The sequence below is a fragment of the Temnothorax curvispinosus genome, unplaced genomic scaffold (genome assembly GCF_003070985.1).
Source record: "Temnothorax curvispinosus isolate PA1 unplaced genomic scaffold, ASM307098v1 QBEX01013717.1, whole genome shotgun sequence".
Lineage (NCBI taxonomy): Eukaryota > Metazoa > Arthropoda > Insecta > Hymenoptera > Formicidae > Temnothorax > Temnothorax curvispinosus.
Genome location: NW_020223497.1, coordinates 97,721 through 122,378, shown reverse-complemented (window position 1 = coordinate 122,378; position 24,658 = coordinate 97,721). Strand labels below are relative to the sequence as shown.

Here is a 24,658-nt window from a genome sequence, read left to right as displayed (position 1 = left end):
AACATCAAATATACGTAATACATTAATTAATATTATACGAGTTTTTATTATTATAATAAATCTATAATATATTAGGTAAATACTGTATCACATGAAAAATAAATTATGATAAAAATAACATAAATAATACAAATATTTAATTTTAATATCAAAATAATTAATCAAAATTACAGACATTATTATATATTAATGGCATGTAAAAATATACATAGTGTATCTTTCTCTAGCACATATATAATATTAAATTACTAAAACAATATTTAATGCACTACTAATTGCGTATTAATATTCAAATAATAAAACAATATACATAACTGCTAATAATAAATAATATAAATAATATAATTGCTAATAATAAATACTGTAAATAATAATATGTATCATAAACTAAACATTTTCTAGTCTATCTATTGATAGAGAAATGCTTTCTCTATCTATGAGGTTTACGATATGTAAATTTGTGTTTATTAGTTACATACTTATTAGTTACATTAACATATTTAAAATAATTGTAGCACCTTACGTATTATAAACGTATTGAAAACATTTTTCGAAGAAAGTAAGCGTGACAAGTAGGGTGAAAAGCAAAGAAGCTAATTTTGATGAACCTCGCCGTTCGTCAAATCGCTCGTAAATCTGATGTAAAAGAGGTAAAGCTACGGAAGCTCGGAATCTTAGAACGGTAAACCGAAGTACGCGGGAAGATTAATCGCTGGAGTTGCGCGGGATTAAAGCGAGCTTAATTTCGAAGCGAATCGCCGAGATCTAATCTCTCTAGTTGGCATCGTTGGGATATATCTTTCGTTGCATCGTATCGCGTTTCGTATATATTTCAACCTTAAACGCTACTCCTCTCTCTGCTCGCGATATTATAGCTTGCGCGCGTATCTCCGTCATACTTATTAATCTTCTCTCTGTCTCTCATTCGCTTTTCTCCTTTTCTCTTACGTCGTCTCGCAGACGTTTACCTCTTTGTCATTGCGTATTATGGCGCAATTTGCAGATTCTACTCTTAATTGTCCCCGACGAAAATTCTGCTGTATGGAACCTTCCACTGTTTTCGTTCCTGCTAAATTGTAAACGAAATTCTTCGCGACTTTAATATCTTCAGATATTTTTGGATAAAAACAGGATAAATTTAATATCAATATTGTAGTTGAAAATATTACATATATTATATTTAATATTATCTATAATTAAGAATTTATAGATGACATAATAACGTTGAAAAGTGATATTTTGAAAAAATAAACTTGAGTGTAAAAACAACTTAAAAAATGGTATTTTGAGAAAATAAATTAAAAATCTTAAAAGTAAGCAATTAGTATAGAGATTTAAATGGAAAAAAAGTTGTTAACAAATAATCTAAGATTTACATTGTAATTGTTCATAATAATTGTAGCCATATATTTCTTTGAATATATAACTATTAAAGTAATAAGAAAAAATTTCATAAAAATATTAAAGTTTATTACTGTACTATTCCTCTTAACAACATCTCATTCTGTTAATTGAATTAGATAAATTTTTAAATTATTCATAAAAAGATTTACATTCTCAGATAAATTCTTAATTCTTTAATTAACTGTACACAATGAATTTTGCAATTGCTATTGCTCTTCTGTTGGGAGCAAATAAATTGGTGAAATATTGACAAATAAACCTATGAAGGGTATTTTATACCTTTTATAGTTTTTTAAAAAGATTCTAACAATATAAAACCGAGAATATCTTTTTTACTGTTGATAATAAAGAAAACGATAAAAGAAAAGATTAAAGGATATAATAAGATTACTGCAAATCCAAGTGTTATTTTAACTGAAGCTCTTCTTACACATTTCTTGCCGTTTTAATCCACGTCATTCAACACGGTTGAACGTATTAACTTTTAATTTAGATCGACTAAATGTGTTAATTTAACACGCAACAAAACATGTAAAACAAGATTCAGCCAAATGTGCCATTTTTAGACGTTTATGTAGAAATAACACACTTAAATTTGCAGTGATCCAATTTCTTATACATTACTTTTTTCACTGATACAATAATGCACTTGCAATGATCAATTGCAATAAAACCTGCAAATACTGTACTTTTTTATAATAGAATCTTATAATTTTTATCATATAAGCTGATTTTTTCCATTATTTTTTGCATAAAAAGTGTTAAAACGAAATTATCGAAAAGCGGATGGTTTATAAGATATTTCATATTTTACTATATATGTCAGTGGTGTGTCAGAATAAAGTATGAAACATCCCTAGGCTATTCACTTTTTAATGATATTACCTTAATACTTTTATCGTAAGAGAGATTTACTTTTATCATAAATGCCCTTTACCGTAAGAGAGGTATATTTTTCGATACATTTTGTGATATAGAAAATTTTTACATAATATATAAAATATCTTTTATCCTAAAACATACGCACACAACTGTGGATCTATGATAAATAATATATTGCTTAGTAAATATTTAATTATATAACATTTTTTTATCATGATTGAGGATTGATTTGTTTCTTTTACAAATACGTGAAAGACACCTAAATTAAGACACAATAATGCCACTTTTAAGACTTTTTATTATATAATTACATTTACTAAACATTTATTTGATATATAATTAAATTTCGAACACTTAATGTATAAAAATAAGATTTCAGGTAAGGATTTTTCTTAAAGAAAACATATGTGTAATAAAAACGTTTTGAGAGGAATTTTGAAAATGTTTACTCAAAGTTATATTTATAAGGAGAGACGTTAGAAGCATAATAGGACTGTTTATTTTAACTGCATTTCTTTTCTTTCTCCCTGCATTTTCTTTCTGTATCTGACACAGAATAAGTGTGTATTCAAGCTTTGAGAAAAGGGGGGGAATAAGGAAAGATACATAGAGTGTTGAAAATACAACTAAAACGAACAAACCTATTGTTACACCCAGACACTTTTATTTTGCGATATAAAATAACTGTAGTTTTCTTATAAAATAAAGACAAAGGACTTTTAATAAAATGCGAATAACCGTTAGTAATACGATCGATATTATATACGTATATTCTATTCGAGAGACATTAATTGATATTTAATTAATTATATATTATTTAATCATTTTCATAAATTAAACTTAGATTATTTAGATATTACAATTATGTCTACCGAAAATATTAATTCTCTCTTGTTAATTATTCCGTTTGTCATTAATTTCGAAGAAAGATCATATGTTGTTTATACTTTTCCAAATTCTTGAGACATATTTTGGGCTTGACTATAAAAAAAAAAAGAAAACAGGAAGATGCAACAAAAGGGAACAGCGCCGCATTATGCGCGGAAGTTCGCCCAATAACCGTTCGTCTTGGCGAAATTACGGCACCGAGGATGGCGTTATCTCGCCGCTCGCGACTTAAATCACGCGTCTCACCCTCTCCTCTGCCTCCTTCTTCACCCCCTCCTCTCGCCCCATTTTTGTTCGGGAGTCCCTTAATTCCTCCTCGCGCGCAGGAATTACCGTCGCAGCCGTCGCTTCCGGTCTCTTCGGGGTTGTGCTGTCTTCATCCCCCACTCGCAGGAAATCCCGGCTGAAAGCCGCCGTCATAACCGGTCCAGGTTTACCTTAACGTAGGTCGCCTTCCTTCCTGGAATGCATCCTACGGGAATTAAATGCGCGAAATTAAATGCAGGGTGAGAACAAGCCCACGAGCTGAGTCGCGGCTTTACCGTCGTACTCCCGAAATGAGCCCGGAATTGTAAATCATGTTTTCGACTAAACCGCATATAATGCTTGTCTCATATTAGCGCTGATCACAGTGCTTGTTTCTGCTTGATTCTTAATTATTGATTCTTATCCGTAAATTAGAATATGTATTATTAACTTGGATTTAATTAATACAGATAATTGATGTTTCCTTAATCTGATTTTAATTAATCTAGATATAATTTCTAGAAACATGCTTGATCAATCAATGTAGGTTAATTTGATTTAAAGTACTCAGTTATGATATTAAAGCTTGTTGAAGATATTTAATTAACATTGAATTAAATTGTTTAAAAAATGTTACTCAAATTAATAAAAATAATTTAAAAGAATTAAATATGGAATTTATTTAGAAAAAGATAGCATAATCTAAAAATGTTTTTTTTGTTTTATATATGTATATTATATTATACAAATTTTTGTATATATACTTTAAGTTAAAATAGCTATATTGATGTTTAATATATGCATAATAATTAATAAACGATATAATATACAGAAAATAATAATAAATATAACGGTTGCTAATAGACATATAAATTCTATTTAACTGTGACGATAAATAGTTTTGATATATAGTAGCGATTTCAAGATTCGAATATGACAGATCAATTTTCGATGTAGAGTTTAATTAAATTAATTTACTAACAAGTTATTAGAGGAGAGAGAGAGAGGGAGAGAGAGAGGTAGGGAGGTAGGGAGAGAGAGAAATTTTGCGTATTGTGTTCGGCGATTACAATGGATTCCAATTAATTATGAAATGCTTATTGCGATTTGGCGTAACTTGACTAGTTTTGGGATAGGATTAATTTTATGATTATTTGACGTTTACGGCAAATTAATTTGTAACATCTATTAATAGGTATAATAATGAATATCTTTATTTCTCCTTTATAACATGCGTACTATAACAATATTCCATTTGACACGTGGGAATAAAGTCAACTTTTGATGACAAAAATTGAGATTGAACATACAGTGCAAGAAAAATAAAAATCTTTGCTAAAAAAGCAGAACATTTTTCTCTCTTGTATGTATATTATTCCTCTATATAAATGATGCCATAAATTTGTATAAATTATATCTTTCAATTTTAACAAAAAAATTCGAAAGCAAAGCAATTTAAAATTTTAACATAAAAATGGCAATAACTCGAAAACAACGCATTTTTGGACCTATATGTTTGTATCAACTTTCTTTCTTGTTTTTGGTTCCCCATTCATCTCCCGAGCGATTGACGACCTCGACTTACGGAACACCCTGTATATAGATTGCGCAATTATAAAATTTTTTAGACTATGATCAGATCGACATTTAGATTTTAATTAAATCCTCAGATTTTAATATCACGACATGATTAGTGTGGTTTTTACGCAAGTGACATTTTTCGTGAGAAATAATGAAAAAGAATCACAGAGTGCGATACGATCATTTCACCGTGAAATAAGTTTAACTACTCGCATCGCTGCGCACAACAAACGATAGGGAAGTAATGTCTCTCTCCGCAAAGAAAAGTCCCGAGTTCCCAAATCCAAAGAATCGAAAAGAGCTATTTCTTGGAGTTGTTGAAGATTATCGGGTTTGGTACAAAGATACTGTTTGCAGGTTCGTACAATCCATAAGTAGCCACCGCTATCGCGCTCCAATCGACGAAATAAAATAAAGGAACGCTGTGTGCTCCGTACTCCACAGAAAGGAATGTTTCTGCAGAAGGAATGTTTCTGCAGAAGAAATGTTTCTCCTTGTTCCTTTATATGTATTGTCGTAAGAATTTTTTTATTTCTTATTTTAATTTCACCAAAGAAAATTGTGAATAAGCTCAATTTTGTTTTATAGGAGGTTTTTAAATAAACATTTAAATTTTGATATAAGTAATATAATTAATAAATGTAAAACACACACAAAAAATAGTTATTTCATTTTTTAATGTTTGATATGATTCTGATATCAGCAATGCGCTATTTTGTCATAATTTTGAGATGTATATTAAAGATTAAAAACGTAAAACATAAGACTAAAAAATTAGAAATAGAAATAATTTCTTTTTTAAAAATAGATTTAGAGAAAGTTTATTTTGTTCAACTGATACCAATGTGTTCTTATTTTTTGTTTTTTGTTTTTGTTAAGATATCTTTATATAAATTGTCACAAGATACTAATAATCGCAGAGAATATCTTATTAAATATCTGTAACGAAAAAATATTTTAGTACAAGAAACAAAATCTATGTAATAGGAATATATTGAAACAATTGAATAGCAATTTAGTTCTTATTAACGTTTATTTATTATAAATTGCTACTAAGAAATATATAAGTGTTTACTTTCCTTATGTTAAAAGAAAAAAGAGAGGAAGAAAATTTCTCTCGATAACATATAATATTAACTACGCGATCTTCTGCAGAACGATTCGATATATACACGAGGAAACGTATCCGGAACCAATATCGGGCTTCGCTAGTTTCCGGAGAAATATGGAAAAATTACTTCTGCCGGGGGGAGCAAAATCGGTTCAATTTCATTTTTTTTATGTGTATAATAAACGCAACATGTTTTTTTGAAAGAGTTACATTTAAAAACACATATTATTATTGACAATAGAATTTAATAATTTGCAAAATGTCAATGAATAGATCGTAAAAAGCAGACAAATTCTTTACGAGATATTCCATTTTTACTTTTTCACTGCAAAATGATAAAAGTATGTTAATTATTTATTTGTTTATTTTATTTTATTATTTTTTATCTTTATTACGTTTTAATTGTTGATTACATGCTCTACTTTGTTAATCGATATTATAATATAATGGTTAGAAAGATGTCGAGACGTTTTAATTATTGAGTACTTATTATTATCATTATTATGTTCTTATTATTATAACTATCATTGTTATATTTAAGCAAATTTGCTAAAATGTTTTTATCGCAATTTTTTATTAACCAATATAAGAGATTATATAGGTATGTTCGAATATTTTTGAGATTCTGAAAAATTCAGGTTTCATTCGCTTAGGCAGCTCTCTGTGGCAGAGAGATCGATTTATGCGCCTTTCTTCTGGTGCAGCGAAACGCGGCCTAGGGTCCTCAGGGAGTACGGAGTAGTCCGGAATGCCTGAAAAGCAGGCTGAGTTTCCAACAAAGGTGCGAGCGTGTGTACAGATGCTGAGGAATTGGGGAAAGATTCGGTTCGCGAAACACGATTGGTCTGGATCGTATTTCAGTGCTTTAGCGAAATTGGTCGTGTTCGATTATATTAACTGTATATTGTAAAGTGTATATTGTAATAACAAAATATACTGGGCAAAGATGATTCTTACTAACATATGTAAACACATGACAGTACAATATCAATAATAGATATTAATTATACTTTCTTTCATTTCAGATCAGAATGTACAAAAATTGTCTTATTAGAAATATAAAATTTCCAAGATCTTTTGATACACATTTTTAATTTTTGTCATGTATATATAATGCATAACTAACTTTATTATTTAATTTGTAACTTATATAGATGAATAAATGTAATCAAGAGACACGATAGTGTCTCGCGCCAAGTATACGCGAACTGAGACCGCACCGTGGATCATTTACGCGACGCGATATTAATTACATGAAATATTAAAAGACTAAATTATTTTTATATATTAAAACGCGTCTGTAATATTATTTTCAATTAAGAGAAATGTTTGTACAATGTATTTTGAATTAAATAATATGCTTATTTTTTTCAATTTTTATGAACTGCAGAGTATATCCATTTCTGCTGATTCGTTTGCAATTTCGATTAAATTGCACACTATTTGTTTGAAGTGTTCCTTTTAAAAGCTCTTTTAAAACGTGATAGTATTGTCGCCAATTTCATACTTTCAGAGCGTTACGATATTCCTATATCGCATTTCTGGCAATCGTCCTCGCGCTAAAAATTCCGACCCGTGCTGGCCACTACATCATCGCCTTGTTGCTGTATTTTACGGCAATAAGAGTTCGACCTCTGACTCTTTCTCGGCTGGCACCTTCGCTATACTGATATGTTTGATATACGACTGAAGGGAGAATACCACATATAGACATACATACACGAACTTCATCGATGTACCTCTCAGCGTGCTTGCATTTCAAGTGCAATAACGTTAATATTCTAACATCGTTAGAATTTACTCGTCGTGTGGGCAGACAAAGACTTTTTAATCCGGTTATATTCTGGTTATATTTATATTTTTTCTTATTTTAAAATTATTTATATTTTAATTATCCTTAATAATCAGTTTTAAATGAATTGTGATTAAAAAGCTTTTTAAATTTAATTTCTAATCTTAAAATTTAAAAAGAAATTTTATTTTTTTCATTTTCTATTTCCGAGAATTTTGTGATATACAATCACTCTGTTTTCTAATATACGTATATCTACACAATATACATATCTAGAGAAGCTATAGAATATTGAATAACATACATTGTATAAAAATATAAAAATATACATATATTTGGATACAAAATTTTTCATACTTGCGACATTTCATTATTTTATTATTACATTAGTAAAATTTAGACAAAATTCAATTAATTATCGTCCATGTGAAAATAAATTCCAAATTTGAGCTGTCACCTTTCACGCGCGCGATGCAGAAAAGCTCTAATTTTCCTGAATTTGCGATCGTCGAACGAACGTGGCCTCATTTTGAGAACTAAATGAAATACGAGGGCCAAAAGTTTCCGTTGTAAGAATCCAGTGAATGGGCGTCACTTCGTCAGAAGGTCGGGCACGCGTCCCGACGGCGACGTTGGCGTCACGGAGCTTTCACTTGCCGAGGGCGCGTGCAAGATCTAATTAAATCGTTGGCGACTCGGTGAATTAAAGAGAGGAGAAGGGAAGTTTTCCGTGCTAATGAGGCGTTGATAATAAAACTCTTCTGACAAGTCAGTAATTCATAAGCATGAAATTTCTGTTATCACAATTCTTTAATTAATATCAATAATAGAAATTGCATGAAAAAAAATATTTTTTTTAGATATTTTTATCTTTCTTTTAAGATATAAAATTATTTTTATTCTTGGAAAGCTTTCTTCTAAATCTAAATTTTTATAAAATTTTGAATATCGATGAGAGATACACAAATTGTGAGAGAAAAGATGAAACTTTCCATTAATAACAAGTTTCTATTTTTCTTTTTGCATATGAGGTAGAAAATTGTTCTTCTAGAATACCACTAACACTCTCGATCAGTCTGGTGTTTGAATTCTGACGCCATAACGGCTCGAGTTCTCGCCCATATTTGCTTTCTCGATCGAAGAAGGGCTCGTCATACGCCCGAGCACGTCAAACTATACATCCAGTCCAGGTGCCTCCAGTATCCCCCTCTCGATAAACGAACTGCCTTTACGGCCGCTCTCGACACACGCCATTATCGATAAGGGCGTTCTCGATTTTTTCTCAGCTACCATCGTTCTCCGCTTTCTTCCGCGATATGCAGTAAAAAACATGAAGCTCGAAAAGGGGTCGATGAGGTGCAGAGGCGTCATATCCTCTTTGTTGTCGTCGTCATAAAATATGATCTTAATTTTCATATCGATATGGTATTTGATCAATTTTTCGAGACATTTAAGAAATTGCGAGTTTCCGTCCGTAAAATCACTCTCTCGGATACCGTTGCAGGGATCGGCCACGTTCGAGAGATCGATTCTTCGCTCTTCCCTTCCGTTGAAAGAGCCCGGCGCGGTAGAAACGAATCCAAAGGAAAGGCTTCTACTTCTAACGCGTCGTTATCTGTAAGCTTATGCAAATGTCTAGCAGTTTGCCACGAGGGGGATTTGCATACACTAGCTAGATTCAAACCTCCCCTACTCTTTCCCCCCTTTCCCCCATTCATCCCCCCAGGCCCCGATCTATGTTGGATCATGTCTAGGCATAATCTTAAGAAGCTCCCGGCGCAGTTATACACTGGTTTTCTCCCTAGATCGGTATAGTCACGTGAGGGGCGCGCTCCCCCTTTTCGTCCGCTTTTTCTTGTTTTATTTGCATCCGAGGCATTCCGAAAACGTATTGCGTCCTTCTTTTGCATAGTGCGGATGTACCGGCCTATAATAAAGCTCGAATCGCGCCGTCAGTCATTAGCATAAAAGCACGATACGAGGCGCGCTTCGATCGAGTCGAGGGCCCCCGTCGCTATGGGCGACTTCTCGATATTGCGAGCCATATAATACGGGATCCTGTGTGTCCTGGGGTTCTCTTATACCGCCATTACGCATTATGATATCTTTATTAGAAAAAAAATCCCCGCGTATGAATTGCTAAAATATCTCTCGATCTAATTATTAATTCGCCGAATCGTAGTCAAATGTAATTAGCATAATGCAATCGTGCTTATATGTGTGCGCGCCATAGAAATACGAGTCAATTCCCGCAACGCATCGCTGCACCGCGAGAATTTTCCAATTGCACCACATTTCGACGTTGATTGGATGCCATCCTTTGCGAATCTCTCTCTCTCTCTCTCTCTCTCTCTCTCTCTCTCTCTCTCTCTCTTTCTCTCTTTCTATGCGATCGCGAATTCATCGTTGAATAATACGGTATACGCCGGGCTTACGCTTTTAATTAAACTTATTAAGCAGTATTAATTTGCATTGTATTAGCGTATTGCTGTTGCTGCCGCTGTGCGAGCTTAAAATATCTTTAGTAGCTTTAAAACGGCTGTAAAGTGGTTTTTAATGGTAAATTAATAAAATTATTACTTAATTGAAACTCCATTTATCCAAACAAGCTTATTAGCTTATTTACGATAATCCATTTGTTAATCTGCGTTTACCTTTGAAATGTATGTTCAAGGTATTTATATATGCCTGTACTATTTTTCTTCTTATATACGAAGTTGCTCATTATCTAATGTTAAGCGTAGCGGCGCGTTTCATGTTATTTCCGACGTTAAATAAGAGGCTATAATTTAACGTCCTGGAAACGTTACAATAGAGGATTGAAAAGGGTTTAGATTACTGAGCGGAGGGGTTAAATTCGTCGCGTCTCGACATTCTACTCGCCTAACTTTTGGAATAAACAACTCGTGTTTTGCACACGCCCGCCCGGCACTCTCTCATCTCGAGTCTCACGGCTCGAATTCCATTAAGGCGCAATTAGCATACAGCAACGGAGCGTGCGTGATGGTAAGAGGCGCCGAATGGACCGCGGTGTCGTGGATAATTTTCGTGGTGCAACGTATGGCAATCGCGCACTGTGTCGAAACTTCGGTCAGTTGCGAAGTTATATTAAACGTTCCAACCAGGTATAACACATATTCATATGTCTTTGCCTCGTTCATGACGTTGCGCCCTTTGTAACGGCAAGTGCCAGTTTCGTGCGTTATTATTTGTGGTTCGGTACATTGTGCTTTATACTGTAGAATTATCGCGGCGAGAAAGTTGTGGAGAGAAGAGTGGGGAGCGGTGAAAAGAGAAGAGAGAGAGAGAATATGTGTGTATCAATTAAATTGAGATGAAAATGGCGTGCACATCTGTAAAATATAAAGAAAGCTATATATGTATATAAGAATTTTGAAAGAAATTGTTATTACTAAATAGAATATAGTAAAAATTAATATTGCTTAAAACAATTTCAAATTGCGAAGAACTCGAATATAGAAACTTTAAATTGGAACTATATAAACGTATCAATATAAATGCTGACAATGTAGCGGATATTACGATTCACCGCGACTGTCATCGTCGTATAAGAGTATCAACTTCACAAAGTAGTAGGCAACTTCGTAGCTATACTATAGACGTAATTAAATGCAAATATTGCAAAGTCGAGACAACATTGCGCAAAGTCTCGGACTTGCATTTGCCTTCACGCAACACGCGGTGCCCTCCAAGACGAGTTTCGCTCGCAATCGGAAATAAGTACGAAACAAAGCGGCGGCTATCGTGCGGTTCACGAAGTATTACGAGTATCCCAAGTGCGCTGTTTAAAAACTTTCGCGCATTATCTGCATATGTTGCATCGGCCATATCCACCGCAGCGGTTCTGTAACGGCTGCGCTCACCGCACAGATGATATTCGCCAGTTTTGTGATTTATTTCATCCGCGAAATACGTTACGAGCTCCGATATACTATTGCACGAGGTGAAAAATTTACCTAATCAGAGAGAATAAAAATATTTTAAAAATGATATATTGGAGACCCAAGTACAGGCGTAGCATGAAGTATAAAAAATTTATGACTGAAACATTTTAATCCTCAATTTTAGACTATTTTCGTCTGTAGAATTTTAATAAAATATAATAATACTTTATTTCCATAATACATTGTATTACAATTTGATTTAAATTGAAATAAATGTAATTGAATATTGTACAATCAGATTCTTACTTTTTCTTTTCGTCCTTCTATATTGTGGACAAATTTCATGTCGACTAATTTAAATAGAATCACCGTTTCCATTATGCAAACGGGCGTTTCGCCTTGCGGGTAGATTTAACCGACGAATAAATATGTTACTCATCTAGTGAACACCTTGGCATAACGAACGAGATGGAGGAGCGAGAGAGAGAGAGAGAGAGAGAGAGAGAGAGAGAGGGGGAGGGGGGAGAAGTCCATCAGGAAAATTGAACAAAACTCAAATTGATCCGGAACTCGCGGATCCCCGTGGCTTTTCGTCGAAGCTTTCGCTGTTCCCGACAGTAATTAAATAAGCCGAGTTATACGGAGGAGGAAAGTTCGCGAAATTCGCGAACGCGCCGCGTGTACGTTAAAACCGTCCGGCCTCTAGAAGTTTGCGAACAAACGTTATTGCACGACAAAAGCATCGCTATGCGATATCATCTACCGTCATATTTATGAAATTTCACGATTATTATAGACGAGATTATCGCTATTGAATTTTGAAGGAAGAGAAACCTTGAAGAGAATAGCATGAAGCTGCTACGCAGACTTAGGATGCCAAAAGGCTTTATGTTTCTATAATAAATATAGATATAGGTAATTTTAATTATATAATTATAAATATAATTATAAAACTATAGAAGTATCTACTTTAAATTAAATTAGGAATAAGTTGTTATAAGCTTTTATTTGTACAAACCGTTAGAGCTTATAGTTCCTAAAAAGTATAGGTACTACTTCGGCTAGTTTATATAATTTTTAAAAATGTTTGTCATATCTTTTTGTTAAGAAAACAACGACTCGAGTTTTATCCAAGAATTTGTATAAAAAAATAATGTATGATATTATCTAGATAAAAAATGGCTCACTAGGTCAAGGAAATCCTTTAATTTATGTGGCAATAGTGGATGGTTTTTCTCTCTCTCGGCCTGAATAGAAATTATTTTTTCTTCTCCCACTGAGGAAATTTTTATCTATGCTGCTTTTCCCACCGGAGTTATTCATGTCTAGAGTTTATGAAGTTAGAGTGAATTATTTTCCAAGCGTTATTTTGTTCTAAAATCGATCTTTCGTAAACTATGCAGTATTACTAAAAAATTTTGAAGGCATAAAATAGTTAAAGAAATTACACGGCAAAAATATTTATTTATTTAAATTGATATGAACAATTCCTTTGTGACATAACATATATAATTAATAAATTAGAATTGTTTTTTAATTAAGTATTTTTGATTTTAATTATTATTTAATTATTAAATGTAATTAATATTAAGTTGAATAAAAATATGAAGAAATCAATGAGATATCTGAAATTAAAAAAAACGCCATTACGTACGTAATATAATATTACTGCAATATAATACAATATTAACGCAGAAGCGGAATCCTTATAATAGCATTCCAATACTCATTCGATTAAAAAAGACGAGTTAATGAATTTAACGGTCGATAAGCACAACACAGGAAAGACAAAGAAAAGCTTTGTAAATTTTAAATGCAAATCATAAACATTGTAAAATCCTTGCGTATTAAAAAATTTTAACAGTTTAATTAATAATTTACATCGATTAAAAATATTTTTAACGCGCATATTAAAATTTTTTTGTAGATATATTATATAATGTATCTCTTTGAAAGAACAACATTCGACTAAAAAAATTCTTATTTATCGGAGATACCATCGATCGGTGCGACAATGTGTCCACGTCCTCTCTATGGATGAAAGAAGGGAATGTTTTTCTCTGAAGAGCAGCCTCGTGATGGAGAAACGATATGCCGTTACGTATCGACGTGCTTGTAATGGAGCTGTCGAGCAAATTTTCTGTGATACAGAGCCGGAGGCGCGCATCGTATCGCGCCGACTTTAAATACAATGGAAATCGACCCTTATCGCCTCGTCATCGCCTCGATGCTTCGAGGACGATCAGTTGCTCATTATTCACACTTAAATCCATCCAAGAGAGATAAAAATCCATCAGAAGAGAGATAAAAATCGCGTATTATTTTTGAAAAAATTCTTTTAAGGAAGAAAAATGTATAATAAAAATCTGTTAAATTGTTACACGTCAGTCAAAGAATAATATATATTACCAGAATTTTCCAAAATAATTTTATTGTAAAATAATCTCGGTATCAATTAATGAGTCATATATAAAGTAATATACTCAAGCAAAACTGTCAATTCTCTGTTTCAGGATCATAATGCGCCAATTTCTGTACCATTCCCTCGTTCTTGAACTGTTGCTGGTGACAATCTTGTTCGCGTCGTCGGGTCTGGCAGTGCCCAAGACGCGCGGCAAAAAGAAACTCATCAAGGAGGCAAAGGAAGTGAATATCTGCGACATTGAGAACCAGCAAGCGCCGATTTTTTGCTACTGCAACAATGTCGGCCTGCAAAATGCCAGCGAGGCCGATTGCTGGGTATTGAGCAAGTTCGTACAGGACGATTCCATGTGGAATTACTTCACATCGCAAAGCCATCTGAAAAAATTGACGTTTACGGTACGTCAGATCGGCAGCCTCGACTACGTGCCCAGTCAGGTGCTGCACAAACTGAAGAATTTGCGCGTGATCGTGTTCAAGTATGGATGGCTCCACGAGATTGCCGAGAACGCTTTTAGCAATCTCAACGGCGTTACCGAGATCAATCTCCACCGCAACATGATCGTTGTGCTACACAAGTACGCTTTCGCGCACATGCGAAATCTCACTGTCATCAATCTCGACGATAATCGCATCCCTGAGATTAATAGGTACGGATAACTGATAGTTGCTGGCGAGTAGTTGTCCAGTAGAGGTGGCTATTATAACTTTTTATCGTGTTTGTTAATCTAACGAATGAAATTTTTATTCGTTATTTATATCATCATACCATATATTATTTGTGCTATTTGCATTACTTGTTGAGAAAATGGGTATAATATATAAGCTTAAAAAGAAGTGTTCTTATGAAAAAAGTATTGTTTATACATTTTGCTTCCTCATAGAGGAAGCTTTGTGATGGTGAAAAAATTTTTTTTCGAGATTTTGATGGAAATAGGTTTAGAATGTTCTAAAATGTCGAAAAATCGTATTAGTAAAAAATGTCCGGAAGTATGTATGTATGTGTGTGTGTGTGTGTGTGTGTGTACGGATTTTTTGTACACGCATCTACTTCTATAATTTTTTAGATACCTGGTTGAAATTTTTAAAGAGGTTAAGTTTTTAAAGAGTTAGGTGTGCGAGTAGAAACCTGCACATTGCTTGATTAGAGTTTTTAAGTGTTTAAGTAGAAACCTTCGCACACAAAGCTTCCTCTATGAGGAAGCCAACACAAATAAATACTGAAAATTATACATTGAAAAAAATAATGCTTCATCAACTTGCACACTTAATAACTATGAGGAAGCAATGTGCAAGTTTCAACTTGCACAATTTCATCTTTTTTTTAATTATTTATATATTTCTCTCATACATTGCAATATTAATAAGTCAGAAATTTATAAATACTTTTGTATTTTAGCTTGAAACCAATAATTCACAACATTAAGTACAAATTATTTAGTTTGTTGCACAAAAATAAATAAAAAAAGATTTAAAAAAAGTAATATGTACTAAATACTCTTATGTAAAAATATAGAAGATTATGTTACAATATTATACAATTTAAACTTGCTTTTATTACAAAATGTTATTTAAAAAATACTCTAATTAAATTATTAAAAGATTATGCATGCTATGAAGATTAGTTCTTTCACACATTATCATATATATATATATATATATATATATATATATATATATATATATATAGATATTAAATATATTATATTTAATGAAATGCAATATAATTGCATTTTATTTGAGAATATTTATGTACATTTATTTTAATATACGATAATGTACGAAAATATATGCAATATAATTTCAGAAAATTTTTAGATAATGTATCAATAAAAGTAATAATTTAATTAAAAATATAAAAATTTAATGTAAAGAACTTGAAATTACGATGCCATACTTAAAACTTTTATATTAAAAAAATTATTATTATTATTACTGTCAAACAGCGCCTATATTTTGCATCATATAATATTTACAGTGATTTAAAAAGGATGCTTATCAGCATCAAAAGTTAAATTAATTATTATCGATTTAAGTATGTAAATTTATTGTTCCAACAAAAAGCTGTTTCAAGACCGACAAATAATCGGAGCGCAATTTACTAAGTTGAAAAAAGTATAAAATTCACATAGAAATATTATTATTAAGCTATCAAGATCCAATCCGGCTGAAAATGACATTTTCTCCAATTAATATTATGCATATTTATAATATAATATATTTATAATACTAATATATCACATTATTATGAATTACATTTATTTTTGTAATTACTTTTTACATAATATGTGTAATATTTTATCACACGTATTATATCTATTCACTTAACAGTAAATACATAATGCACAAATTGCATAAATAATAAGTGACGTGAATATTGACTAATGAGAATTAATATAAGTAAGAAATAAAATTTTATTTAATTAAAAGACGCAATAAAAAAATATATACATGATGTACACAACATATTTTGAATAATTGTTTATAGAGATACATTTGTGAACTTGCCGAACTTGAGCAAGCTGTACCTGAACCGCAACAACATTAGCACTGTTCACGACAAGGCGTTCAAGCTTCTGGGCTCGCTGCAGGAACTCGAGCTGAGCGGCAACCAGATCACTGTCATCACGCGCGACAGTTTCCATGGTCTGCGCAATTTGCTGCGTCTCGATCTACGCCTCAATCAGATCACCATGATCGGCGATCGTAGCTTTGTCGAGATGCCGGAATTAACCGAGGTCCAGCTTGATCAAAATAAGATCATATATATAGCCGAAAGAGCATTTGACAGCATGCGCAATCTCCGGAAGTTGCATCTCAGCAGCAATAAGCTGGTGACATTGCAGCCAGACTTTTTAGCTGGTGCACCCAGTGTTCACTTTTTGGATCTGAGGGTAAATTCGCTGAAGACCATGACTTTTGACAACATTAAACCAATCGTGACTAATTTCTACGGCAATAACAGCCACTTATACCTGGGCGGTAAGTACTACGATCATCTAAATAAATTGTAGCATCTATATATTTGAGAAGAAATTATCTAAAGTATTTGTCAAATTTATTGTCCGCTAAAGAACAATGTTAAATAAAAATCGGATAAGTATCTCGCAAATAAATTCGAATCCAAAATAAGAGAGTAAAAGATTGTAATAATGTATTAAAGAGATTCGCGCGAGTTGTTTAAAGTTTGCGAACAGCAATGTTAAATCATCCGCAGTGAATTCGGGCGATTCGTGATCAAAGTAACGAGATTGACTGATCAAAGTGCATCATCTTATCTGCATGTAGGAAACAATCTGATCTGCGACTGCAAACTCGCGTGGATCTGGGGCCTGCGGAACGAGACGAAGAACACGGAACTGAGGAGTGCCCTGGAGGAGCTGACTTGCTTCCTTGAGAGCAATAATGCAACGCAGAAGATCAACAACGAAGACCTGGGGAGAAATCAGCCGCCCAAGATTTCCAGTAAGTTTTGTTCACGCGCGAGCGAGTATATGAATGCCTTTCGGCGAAACTTAACTCAGTTTTGTGTCAAAAAGGCGAAATGCAAAATTTACTTAATTTAGAGACATATAAGAGCATTCTATCTGCTGTATGAATATAGACACCATAATTTAATTTTATATGTATCACTTGTCAATAGAAGTTAAAAACAAAGTAATTATACTTCTTTTTATACGTATTGCTTTATATATTCCACAATGTCGATAAAATGTATTTAAACTGGTGGATATTTATTACTTACAAAAATATTTTATGATTAATCAAAAATAAAATCTTAAAGAGAGAAGGAGAGAGAGAAGGAAGGGGGAAGAAAGTGTCTTCATGTATCGCATTTTTTTTTTAAACAGAATTATTTGTATTTTATTACAGACGAATACGTTAACGATAATTTGAGAGACGATAATAACGAGGACGACGATGAGGCTGAGAACGATGAATATTATGATGAATCCGATGACGAAAATTCGACAAATTATCACAAGGTAAGATATAGATCAGCTTGTTAATTACACATAATATAGTTTCTGAAATTTCTCTTACAATGATATCAAGATAGTTGCTTCATTAAATGAATTTCTTTAAAATTCATTAAAATCTTAATTACTAATTAAAAGGCAATTTAAATGTTTATGCTATTGCATAAAAATTGATCATCCAAAAGTTGAGCTGATTGCAATTAAAATTAATACTATAACATGTTTTGCGTGTACCAAGCTGAGCTTAATGTCAGATTTTTAATTTTAGTCTCCATATTACACATTAATGATTTTTACAAGAAATGACTAACAAAAATATAGAAGACTAATATAGGTACAAATATTATAGAAAAAAATTCAAAATTTTTAAAAATATGAAAAATTTTATATATTTAGATTCAAATTTTAAAAATAATGGAGGTATTTTTTTTTAACGTTACTAATTTAATTAATCTTTATTGTATCGTACACGCACGCATATGTTTTAGGTTTAGCCTTTGTTTAATCAAAACGTTTGAATCTCCTTAACTGATACTACGTAGATAATTTCAATTTTGATTTGCAGAATAATCGTGATGGTAAAAAGTGCTGCACGAAAAACTTATTCGAATTGAAGCTAGAAGAGCTGCCATGCCCGGAGCTTTCGCGTGAGGATTTAATGGCCTCCGAGCAGCCATCCAGCCGCCATGAAAACGCCCGCGTGGGTTCGTCCGGGTCCAGCTGGTTTAGCTCTGGTTCGACCTCGGTCCAGGCCGGTCAGTCCGTCCTCGTTGCCTCATTGCTATTGCTACCTATACTTTTTTTCACGTAGAAGCGGTTAAGCACTCAAAAATAAAGCGGTATAAGCGCCATTCGGCAGCCCGATATGCTCGAGTGAGCGGATGGAAAATCGTACACTTAAACGAAACGGGACAGAAAGAAAGTGTATGTTTATGTGTGTGTATGTATGTGTATGTATGTGTGTGTGTGTGTGTGGATGTGTGTGCGTGTGTGTGTGGAACTAACTGGACACAACCAAGAGACGTACCTTCGAAACTTTCCGAAGCGCTTGCAGTTACCGTTTATTATATGAAGTCTCTCTTAAAGATATCCGAACTTTAAAAATGTTCGTGACTACGTATCAATAATGCATATATAGCAATGGACAAGAGATCGCCAAGTCACAATTGTCTAGTATATAAACGCGGATGCATTTGCATGCCATTTTTAAAGTTTGATAATTTTCTTTTAATTTTTCGTGTATTTAACGTGACAGTGTAAAAACGTTTGCCATTCTTTGAAATATGCTATCATGCACAATTAAAGTTTAACGGGCCAACTAATGAGATGCGACATTTTATGTTCGCAACAATCTACATGTTTACTGTGTTTTCAATATGAGCCAAAATGGTAATATAAAAATGGCAAGGTTGCACATAGCGTTTTATTTTACACAATATTGGTTGAATTCGGGCTCAAATGCGCTCCCTTACATACTGTACGCATTCCCGTATTTGTACAGTATATATATACATAATTTTACTGTATGCATTATAAGAATACCAAAAAATATCGCGCACACTACCGTTTCTCGTTAGTTATTTCGCTTGCGTAAATACTGCCATTTAAACCGTAGTCGATTATCATATATTCAGCTAATTTTGACCGAGACGACGGGTCCAGCTACAACGGCTGGAAATATCGATATAATTACAAACTGCCAGAAATTCAGATATCGCCATATAATTTAGAGTAAATATTGAAATTTTGATAGTAAAATTATACAGCAGATTTCTTAATTGTTTATTTATGACCGCAATAATTATCCATCTTTTTTCCACTATTTCTATTCGTTTTTAAGAGTAGGTTAAACGTTTTGATATAAATGTATTTTTTAAAATTATTTTTCTTTGTGCTTTTTACAACCTTTTGCAACATGCTGTGAAATATTAAACACAATCACACTGCCAGTTCTGCTCGCTCAGTTTTATGGATGGTTTTAAAATTTTGATACAAATTTACGTGATATTTGTTTTAAGATTGCTTTTCGATTTTTATAACCTTTTATACAACATTACAAAACATTAAATATTGCACATTGCCAGTTATCAGTAAGCATTTTATTTGTAAACCTATGATTAAATCTTCATATTCTTAATACCCCCCCCCTCTATTCTTAACATCTGCATTCTCATTGTAACAACATTTATGAACTCCGTATTCTTAACATTTACTCCTGTGCTGCTATATGTATACATATATGCTAATAATCCATACTTATCATATGATCACGTGATCATCATAATTAGAGAAAGCGCGAATGAAAGAGGAGGATGCCATATTGAAGAGGATATTCAAAGACATTTCTTAGTAAATAAAAATTTCTTATTTAACATATGCATGCGTATGTATGCGCACATGCATATCACGCGACCGACGCATCGAATGTCAACGCGTAGGCGCGAATAAGAGAGAAAGAGACACGGCAATTATTTTCTCATTTTATTTATCTTGACTTTCTCTCTCCAAAGCATTGTCGGCATAAAAAATTGCTCGGCCCATTTATATTTTTATCCATTACGTCCAACAGATAAATATCCATATTTATTTGAGGGCTGTGGAAAAGTATTAAAAATAGAAGATTCTTTATCTTAATATGTTAAGAATACGGATTTAATTGTATTACTATTTAGATTTTGATCCATACGTAATACGTATTTTTAACATTAAGCCTATAGCAAAGATCATCTACGATGGATGGATGATTTTGAATCCTTGTAAAACTTTATATCTTGAATATCAAAAACATCAAGAATTAATATTAATGTACAATTTAAAAAAAAAATTTAATGGCGGCACGGTGCGATTATAGAACACATCAAGAATTGATATGGTTGAAACATATTTTAAGGAAAAATTGAGAAGGACACCATATGATCAGGATTTTATACTGCTTTCGATATTTATTAAAGAAAAAAAGCAATTGAATTAGTTGATTACGAAAATGCACGAGTAACGCTAACAACTTCTTAAAAAATTCCACGGACTTTATTTTTAATTTTATCGTGATGTATATTAATATTTTAGTACATATTTGGCATTTAGAAATATAAATAAGCGCTTATTAATTACAAAATGCCTCTAAGAAAGCTCAGTAGTAATCATGCCTTTTTCGAAACGTTGCATGTAAAAAAAGATCGATATTCCTGTAGTTAGTAATTGATACTTTTTTCGTACATAACATGTATTGTGAGTTAAGAAACACTATGTATTAATTTAATTCCATAAAAATCGTACCTCATGTCCATTTTATAATAACTGATTCAATTGTACATAAATTATTTAAAATATTCTGTTTACTCCACGTGTGTATAATTAATATTATACTTAGTACAAGAAATATATACTTCTTATCCTATGAAATATATTTCTTGGTATATGTAAAATGAGACTGAAAACAAGAAATTTTTCGAGCACTAAGCGTTTTTATTATTCTTCTTACATAAAATCGTGATGTTTTTGCGCGATATTTAGCGAGCAATTTCACAACGATTACGTCTACGACGATCTGTTTGTTTGAGATGCACTTTCTTGCGCGTTTTGCGTAAAAGTTTTAAATGGACTTATATTTTAATCTTTGGATGGAAGAGAAAAGGAATGAAGCTAAAAACGGAAAGCGCAACTGGAGCGAACAGACGTAATTTGCAACAATCAATTAGTAAGAAACGCACGATATGGATAACGTGAAATATAGCCTACCCCTATGGAACAATGATAAAGAAAAGAATTATTAATAATGTTAAGGTGTTGTTTGTCTAATAGTATATACGTTGTCATAGTATCGTGATAATGTTTATATAATATATGAAACGTCGAGTCGCAAAACGACATCGTAGGAGACGCAAGAAAGTCAACTATCGACCTTTGCTTTAAAAAAAAGCATAAGCTACAATTTAATCTAGACAGGTCCCGTCATTGCAAGCTAAAAATATAATTTGCAAGTGTTTTTAATCTGAAAGTGTTTTCTATTTAAGATTTACATTCTTACGAACAAAAAATCTAATTAATCAAGTTATTAAAAAAAGCAATTTTATATACATTATTCACTTTGATTTATTAAATATATTTATTTAGCTTGTGTGTGCTTACATCCTTTATTTTTTAAATACCTCAAAAATAAATCGTAATATAAATTTAAATTTTAGATTTATTATTTCTGATGAAAAGTGCAAAATGTCCTTTTATATTAAAATATTTTTAAATTATACTTATAGACCGCGTTGTGACTAAGAGATTTTATAAATAAATGATGGAAATGTTAAGAAACAAATTAAATACATAAGGGCAATCAAAAAATGCATAAAATTATCTTTTTTAAATAAATTATTTGAACTTAATAACGTATAACGAGTACTTTCTTCTAATTTTTATTTCTTTTTTATGGAGTAAATGATCGATTCTTGCTCTTCGCTCGATGCCGTAGTGCGGCATGACACCTGTTGTCGATTGAAAGAAATACGCGTATAAATTAAAGGGGTACTGCGTGCACAACACGTTACTGGGTCGTTTATAAGATACAAAATTAAGCCACGAATAAACATATTTAGAGCCGTAAGTTTCCAATAAAGAGAAATATTATTATCCAATTTTCTCTCTTTATTTTCTTTGTGACTACTGAGACATATATAATCCGATGAAACATTCAGGACACAACATTTTATTAGGATTATTAATTATAGCTTTATAGACAACTTCGTTAAAAACAAACAAGTGATAAGCACGATTTATTGGAAAGAATTTGAAGGAGATCCCGATCATGTAAGGCATTTAACTTATAGATACCAAAGATAAGAAAAGTTTGGTGTTAGCTGTTAGGAATCTCTCTCTCGTACACAATTTGTGATCTGCCTGATCGCACTAAGTAAAATAAACTGAGTAATTATTAAATCTGATAAGTAAATGAACGGGTACACTGTCAATCCCGAGTCGCTGTAAGTCAAAGTAAAACGGGACCCCGTGAATTTTCCATAGGGTCTCCTTCTTTCTCTTTTTCTCACTCTGCTACTTATTCTTTCATATTAGCTAAATAATGAACGAAAAAAGAGATTATCATAAAATTGGCTATTGATTAATAATTAAAGTAGATAATCGAGCAATTTGCTAATTTTATTTTCTCTAATTCACTCTGTAAGTCTCCCGCTTTATTTCTATTCTTCGATTTTCATATATGACTTTTAATACGTACCACTATATCAGACACGTTTATTTGAATAACTTTATTTATTAAGGTAACTACATTTTATATTTGACATATATATGAGTTTCAATATGTATATGTCGGATACGTTTTATAATGTACAAGAAGATAATTCTTGGGAGAATGCAATGATTTTTTATATATTATATGTACAATTAATTTAAGTTATTAAGTAAACGCAACTATAATAAATTAGGTTTAGTCTACTTATAGATTTACCGCCAAGCTATAATGTGTATTATATGTTCTTTTGTAAGACTTAACGATAATCGGAAATAAATTGTCGAAAAACAAAGAAGCTATACCTTCTCTTCCAATAATTTATTCCCGTCGAAATTTATCCTATCAATTTTGCATTTCCTACTGTGATAATATCAATAAAAAGTATTATAAAAAATTGTGATTGGAAAATTATAACTTCTCACACACTTACTTATTTACGGTAGAATTTCTTTATTCTATCCCCTTCTATTTTTAATCAGTTTTTATTTTAAAATAGTTCTCCAGTAAACTTGACTTCTACTTTTGTGGACTTTTTCCATTATATATTTGCTATATAATCACTTAATTATACATTAGGATAAGAAAGTAAATAAACGTAGTATAAAACATTTTTATTTCACGTATGTATTACTAGAAAAATAGTACGCAATAAATCAGAATATAAAAGGTAGTTCAAATTTATTCCAGATATAAAAGAATGGTATGTACAATGATCTATATTGTATTTGATATGTACATTGAAATGAATACAGGATTCAACAAAATATTATACCTCAGATATCTGATGCGGAATTAAGTGCGAGTATATTTTCAACAGGTATAGTTTTGCAGCATGTGTAATAAAAAGAGGTTGGTAATAAAAAAAATGATACCGTAAAGATTCATGGAAGGATTCATAAAAACAAGAAATAAAAAGGTAGTAAAACTGAAAGAAAGTGATGAAAAAAAAAATCGAAAATGTAGTTAAGAGAGATATAGCGAGATAGAGCGAGATATGGAAATAAAAAGAGGAAGAGGAAAAATGGGAAAACGGAAAGATGGAAAGAAGAATATGAAATATGTGTAAGAGAACTAGTGGATTACATTGGTAACAAAACATACACAAATGTCCCCCACCGATTTTGAATATGTATAATTCAAAATAAGAGATATGTATATTTTTTTTATAAATGTTCTAACGTACGTAAGGGATGAGACTTGTTTGGTGTA

General features: G+C 32.0%; 1 protein-coding gene across 4 annotated transcripts in view; it reads left to right on the top strand.

Annotated features, from left to right (window-relative positions):
* The window catches only part of LOC112463864 (connectin), a 122,981-nt gene extending 101,562 nt beyond the window's left edge, over positions 1 to 21,419 (top strand). For all 4 annotated transcript variants that reach the window (XM_025030517.1, XM_025030518.1, XM_025030515.1 and 1 more), the window contains 5 exons: positions 14,323 to 14,880; positions 16,719 to 17,212; positions 17,519 to 17,695; positions 18,104 to 18,216; positions 18,776 to 21,419. In XM_025030517.1, coding sequence (XP_024886285.1) covers positions 14,330 to 14,880; positions 16,719 to 17,212; positions 17,519 to 17,695; positions 18,104 to 18,216; positions 18,776 to 19,021 — 1,581 coding nt within the window. In that variant the 5' untranslated portion in view covers positions 14,323 to 14,329 and the 3' untranslated portion in view covers positions 19,022 to 21,419. The remainder of the gene's footprint in view (positions 1 to 14,322; positions 14,881 to 16,718; positions 17,213 to 17,518; positions 17,696 to 18,103; positions 18,217 to 18,775) is intronic.
* Positions 21,420 to 24,658: the final 3,239 nt, after the last annotated feature.